The sequence below is a fragment of the Phoenix dactylifera genome, chromosome 16, assembly GCF_051530095.1.
Source record: "Phoenix dactylifera cultivar Ajwa chromosome 16, Ajwa_hap1_PhDact_Kaust_v1.1, whole genome shotgun sequence".
Classification (NCBI taxonomy): domain Eukaryota; kingdom Viridiplantae; phylum Streptophyta; class Magnoliopsida; order Arecales; family Arecaceae; genus Phoenix; species Phoenix dactylifera.
This window is the reverse complement of record NC_143205.1, coordinates 1463289-1469528: the sequence shown is the minus strand read 5'-3', so window position 1 is coordinate 1469528 and position 6240 is coordinate 1463289. Positions and strand designations below refer to the sequence as shown.

General features: G+C 39.6%; 1 protein-coding gene across 1 annotated transcript; it reads left to right on the top strand.

The window, feature by feature from the left end:
* Positions 1–284: 284 nt before the first annotated feature.
* Positions 285–5433, top strand: LOC103723747 (uncharacterized). Its single transcript, XM_008814767.6, has 8 exons — positions 285–1018; positions 1655–1741; positions 1822–1866; positions 1963–2058; positions 2178–2279; positions 4585–4671; positions 4840–4907; positions 5087–5433. Exons 1-8 carry the CDS (start codon positions 410–412, stop codon positions 5169–5171), a joined length of 1179 nt encoding a protein of 392 aa, XP_008812989.4. The 5' UTR covers positions 285–409; the 3' UTR covers positions 5172–5433.
* The last annotated feature ends 807 nt before the right edge of the window (positions 5434–6240 follow it).

Below are 6240 nucleotides of genomic sequence, written 5' to 3'. Positions count from 1 at the left end.
TATTTTATTATGTTCTATTATATAATATTATGCAATGTCCTTTATGGCCATTTTGTCATACCAAAAGTATTTTCTTAAGTTGTTTATAAATACATGTTAAAGTTTTACAGCACTTTAAAAATATAGTTACTAAATAGTAAATATTTTTTTTATAAAAGTTTTACTTATAAAAATAAAAATAAAAATAAAAATAATAATAATAAAACATATTTTCAAAAATTGGCAGCGCCACAGTATTAGCGTAAGCGCTGGGCCCAAGCCGCCTTTTTCCGGTTGCACTCTTCTGCCCTAAAACCCTAAAACCCGCGGTCCCGTAACCGCCTTTTCTATCTCTACCATATCTCCTCACTTTCCGCCACCGTCGGCCGCCGCGGCCGAAACTGGAATTTACCCAAAAAGTTTTTAAAAAATGCAGGCAACGGCGGTCGCTCACCGTCACCACCTCTACTCTCCGTTCACCGCCCCCTCCTTCTCGCACCATCTCTCCCAAACCACGCGAATCGGAAGCCGGCGCCGCCGCCGATCGCCGGCGCCGTTCGGCGTCCGGATGAGCCTCCGTGACGACGGCCCCGCCCTCGCGGTGGTCGGCGTCACCGGCGCCGTTGGCCAGGAGTTCCTCCGCGTCCTCTCCGACCGCGACTTCCCCTACCGCAGCATCCGCATGCTCGCCAGCCACCGCTCCGCCGGCCGCCTCATCCCCTTCGAGGGCCGTGACTACGTCGTGGAGGAGCTCCGCCCTGAGAGCTTCGATGGCGTCGACATCGCCCTCTTCAGCGCCGGCGGCTCCATCTCGAAGGAGATGGGCCCGGCCGCCGTCGAGCGGGGCGCCATTGTGGTCGACAACAGCTCGGCCTTTCGGATGGACCCGGAGGTCCCGCTCGTCATCCCGGAGGTGAACCCCGACGCCATGGCGCACATCAGGCTCAATGGGAGGTCGAACGGGGCCCTCATCGCCAACCCCAATTGCTCCACCATCATCTGTTTGATGGCCGCTACGCCTCTCCATCGTCACGCCAAGGTACTATTTCTACAAGTCTCTTTCCTCCACGATCGAATCTTGGTGTTGTCTCCATCTGATATTGTACTCCCTTTCCTACTAAAAATCTGATCTTGGAGTTATTTCATTGCGGCCGTCTTATCAAGCCTCTGAAACCAGCATGGTGATCATCCTATAAGCACCGCGAGCCGTGTGCTCGAGTATTATCATGTTTCAGGATGTTGACACCATATCCATTTCATCTTTCTTGCCATCTATTTTTTGGTAGGATTCCTGCAAAGATAAGCTCTCAATGTAAAAAACCAATTTTACCAGTTTGATAGGTCATCTAATGCACCATGAAACATCGTTAATGAATCTATCAAGCATACTATGCTTAATTTCCAATATTTTTGATAGCTGTCAATCTTATCATCTCACAACAAACGTAGGGTAGATTCCATGTTCATACACCCAATCAAAAATTTATTTGTAGTTCAAAAGAAGGGTTTGGATTAGCTCTGAGAATTTGGTTAGGCTTCAGTTTGGCATCCTTGCTGGAATAACTTTTGAATTCGAATTTCTAGAGTACTTCTGTACCTTTTCACTTGACGTTTTTGAATGTTGTGATGATCAGTGCCAACCTAACCTGTCATCTTGGCTTTGTGCATGTGGAAGGTGATGAGAATGGTCGTCAGCACCTATCAAGCAGCCAGTGGTGCAGGTGCTGCAGCAATGGAAGAGCTTGAACTGCAGACTCGTGAGGTATTCTGCTTGATTCTCTCTTCCAGTCTGCTTTGTTTTTTCCTTAAGACTGCTGAATTATGGTGCATATTTTTCTGTAGGTCTTAGATGGAAAGCAACCCACCTGTAAAATCTTTAAAAAACAGGTTCTTTTTTATTTTTCCATCTGGGTTACTGTGAATTGAAAATTATAATGAATGGACGGTTGATGCCAAATTATTGGTTAATTTCTGTTCATGCAGTATGCATTTAATCTGTTCTCTCATAATGCACCAGTTCTCTCAAATGGGTATAATGAAGAGGAAATGAAAATGGTGAAGGAAACAAGAAAAATCTGGGTAACTCTTTCTGCATTGTGTATATGGACACATTTCTTCATTCTGTCTTATTGATTCTTTCATCATTTTCCCATTTAACGTGCCTCATCTGTCTTATGTTTCAAATGGACCTGTTTTAGAATGATATGGATGTCAAAGTGACTGCGACTTGCATACGAGTTCCTGTAATGCGTGCACATGCTGAAAGCATGAATCTCCAATTTGAAAATCCACTTGATGAGGTGAGCTGTGAAAAATAACATGCTCTGCTTGACAACGGAATCTTATAAACTGCTATGCTGGTTGCTAGAGGGTCACTTATAATACAGGGAGTCCTTTTTGATAAATTGGCTGAAGCCTTTGCTTTGGTGGATATCCTTATGTCCATATTGTTGTATTTAACAGTAGCTCCTGTTTGTGTTGGTACATATACCCTTCTGTCCAGTTATGCATATTTATAAGCAGTCTAAAATGTCAAGTGGGATGAGATTGCTACAAATAACACCATCTAGTTTTTGAGATAATATCATTTAGAGGGGCATAGCTGGTGGTGAAACTAGCAAATAGTTCAACAAGTAATGTAGACACTTTTAAATTCATGGTATCATATGATGATGATCATTGATGCTGGTCTTGGTTTGCTTCCATGAAAGAATACTTAAACCTGAGGTGTAATTCCATTATACAGTTATGGAATACCTTTAGCCATACCTTTAGTAGGGAATTGGAATTTGGTTTCAACTACGATTACTTGCCAATTTGGTCACATGCGTAAGAAAAAAGATAAATTTATGCATATTCATGTACACTGAAAGCAAGCCCTGATGTCTAGTATGCAGATATTGGGACTTCTTCACAAACTTGTATTTACTACATAGCATTTTGTAACAACATTGATAATTTCAGAGTCAGAACATACATAGCTAAAAATCTAGATGGTGTTTTATTTTTTTCTCATTGTCCTTCGGTATGTTTGGTGTCAGGCACTTATTTCTAGCTCATCCCCCTTCTATTATTAGTGTTACCACCATGACATTCCTTTCCGTGATAAGACTTCACATGCTCGTAAGATAATGGCCTCATGGGTTTTTGTTGTGTCTACACTTTTATAGTTGTTTTCTTTCTGTAATTGGTGTTGAAGACATGGCTGATGCTATCAGTTATCATTTCATAAAGTCATATTAACTGTTAGAATTTATAGAGACACTTTGGCATGCTAAAATTGCCTCAACAAAACTCCTTATCACTAGATTACTGAAGCTTTGGCCCAATAAGACATTTCATGAATGAGAGAGGGAAATGTTTCAGTTAGCAGTTACTTAAGTGCTTAGCAGTATTTCATGAACACTTATGCGTTTTTCTTTTTTTATCTCCTGAGTCAATGTGATCTCAGGTTTTTTAAGCAACATATTAGGCCTCTTGTCAAGAGGTGAGTCAAATTTTTCTGTTTCAAGTATGAAGCTCATTTCCAGAAGGGCTTCCTGGAAAGTTGTATTGTTTGGGAATATCTAATTGAACATTAAATAAGCATATCCAGCAAATATGTGAATGGTGAAGTGGGTTTGTGGAAAACTATAGGAAGGATTGGATTAGGGACATGGACTCCAAAATTGTTGGGAATTGAGCAAATGGAAGATAAAGCAATGGAGAACTGATTGAGATGGCATAGTTTTGTGAGAAAAGAAAATGGTGGGGCCTTGATGTTCCTCAACTGTCGGCATGGATATCTATGATAGGGGTTAGGATAAAGATTTTTAGCTGACTCTTGCTGTATATTCTGACATGCTTAAGCTCCCGTATCATCCCAACATATTTGTTCATTTGTCCTGTAGATGAACTTCTTATTTTGGCTATCATTGCCATTTCAAATTCCTTGTACTCCTTGTCAGCAGTCAGCCAGCAACTTGGTATTGCCATCTCGAGGGTACTGGAAATAATTAGTAGATGTTTTCCATCTTTAGTCAAAGTTACAATGTCCATTTTGCCCCACGTTTTTATCATTTGATTTTCAAGTTTTTCAGAGCCTCGTGGCAAGTTTTAGTGATCTGCTTCTTAATGCATGGACAAATTAAGACTCTTATATCTATCAACCTGGTTTTCTCATATTATTTTCCTGTCAGAATAACAAATTCGGCCAGCTCTAACTGATGGTGAGTTCACAATTTTGGTGAACTAGCTATTTTAGAAGGTAATTACCTGATGTTTCTCATTACTCAAAGTGCGCATCAGAGCTTTGAAGGTTGCATTACGTCATAGAGGTCTTTCATTTGAGCTAATGGTATTGCCTGACCTTTCTTTTGTCACTTATGAGTGGTAAGATGGTTCATGCTCAATATTTCTGTTATTAGCAAGGTACTGGCGAATGGATTATCTTACTCTTCTACATCACAGTTTAATTTTTGGGAACATGTTCTTTATATTGTTATCACATGGACGACATTTGGAGTCTGTATGTTTACCTGCTGTCTTATAGTTCTTACTATATGAACTCCTAGAAGACAATTAGACATGGACGGAGTGAATTCTATTTGCATGTTGATTGGATAGGACACTGCAAGGCAAATTCTTAATGGAGCTCCTGGCGTGGTGGTAATTGATGACCGGACATCCAATCACTTCCCTACACCCTTGGAGGTTTGTTTCTTGATTTATGCAATAATTTTTATGACAGTTAGGCATCATAATGAGGACACTGGATTGCCATTGGATAACTGTCATGCTGAAGTAGTGTACGAATTTGTTTTCTTTGTAACTGAGCACTTGATGATGCATTAAGTTTAAAGAAGAAAATTCCAACTGCAGGTATCAAACAAAGATGATGTTGCAGTAGGACGGATTCGTCAAGATTTATCTCAAGATGGCAACCTTGGGTAATCTGACTTTCCTTTAGTCAAAATTCTAGTGGCTACTACCAGTAGGATTACCAGTATTACCATCATTATTCTTTTGAGCAATATGATGTATGTTGTACTACTAGGTTTCTCGCTACTTTATATGGTTACTAGTATCATCAGACCACATGATATGTTAACTAGAAGATTTCGCACAGGTTGGACATATTTGTCTGTGGGGATCAGATCCGTAAAGGAGCTGCGCTAAATGCCATCCAGATCGCTGAAAAGTTGCTTCAGTAGATATGCAGATTGTTCTGCAAGTGGCTGGGCATTGTTTTTTTGTCAACTGTTGTTTGGAGAGAATCATTAGGAAGCAAAGCAGAAATTAGAGTGGGTTTAGCTTCCCTGAGAATGATGTATCATTTGCTTGTGTTATAGGAGAGAGCAAATTTTGGGTAATGGTCTATTATTTAGTATCGGTTGGTAAGTTAGTAATTATACAGTGAGGTACTTGTTTATCAACTGCTTTGAGAATAAGAATGCCATTTGCAATTCTGTATTATCAATTTGCTTTTCTGATAAACATGTTTTTGATCATCGGATGGTTGCTAACATAAAGCTATAGCACGAAAGATTAAACTTCAAGAGGCTTTCTAGTGACTTGCATAGGCTGTTGTTCAATTTGTCATACCAGCCGATTTGACTTCATTAAAGTTTCTTAGTATGATTAAAACTCGAAATTTTGGTATGTATTTTCAGTTATTCTTTGTAGTCTTCATCTTATTGTTTTATCCAGATAGAGAAGCTGTTCTTTTTCATAATAAATAGAACTATGCTTGGGTGTAAATTATTAAATTAATTACTGTTTTAATTGCCTGTGGTATTGTAGTTATTAAAAGTAGCCAGTTTAAATTCTAGGTGCTACTTCAGCAGGATCCCTTGATGTAACATCAGGTTGAGCAGGTTGAAGACAAACACTAATACTAGCTAAAATAAGATGATCATGACCATATCCCTGATGTTCTATATATATGATTATATCTGTTCTTCTCCCCAGCTTTCTTGCCATCTCAATAATTTGGCTTCGCTCCGCAGCAGCAAGCCTCCAATACCTGGCAGGCTCACTTGGTTGCTGGGATAAAGCAATCAGCATATCTGTTGTTCTACTCTAATTAGGCCATGTTTGATTGACAGGAATTAATAGATGGAATTGGGTTTGGAAATGCTGTTCCAGGCTAATTCCATGTTGGTAACTTACCTGGATGTAGAAATGCTGATCCCTAGCATTAGATTCCCATAAAAGAGTAAAACTATATGTAAGGAGGGACATGAATAATACTAAAAAGAGATATATCATGTCATATCATAT

Coding starts and splice junctions, on each gene's coding strand:
- LOC103723747 (XM_008814767.6), top strand. CDS start 410: ATGCAGGCAACGGCGGTCGCTCACCGTCACCACCTCTACTCTCCGTTC. Junction 1,019..1,654: donor CTCTCCATCGTCACGCCAAG/GTACTATTTCTA, acceptor TGCATGTGGAAG/GTGATGAGAATGGTCGTCAG. Junction 2,059..2,177: donor AGGAAACAAGAAAAATCTGG/GTAACTCTTTCT, acceptor GACCTGTTTTAG/AATGATATGGATGTCAAAGT.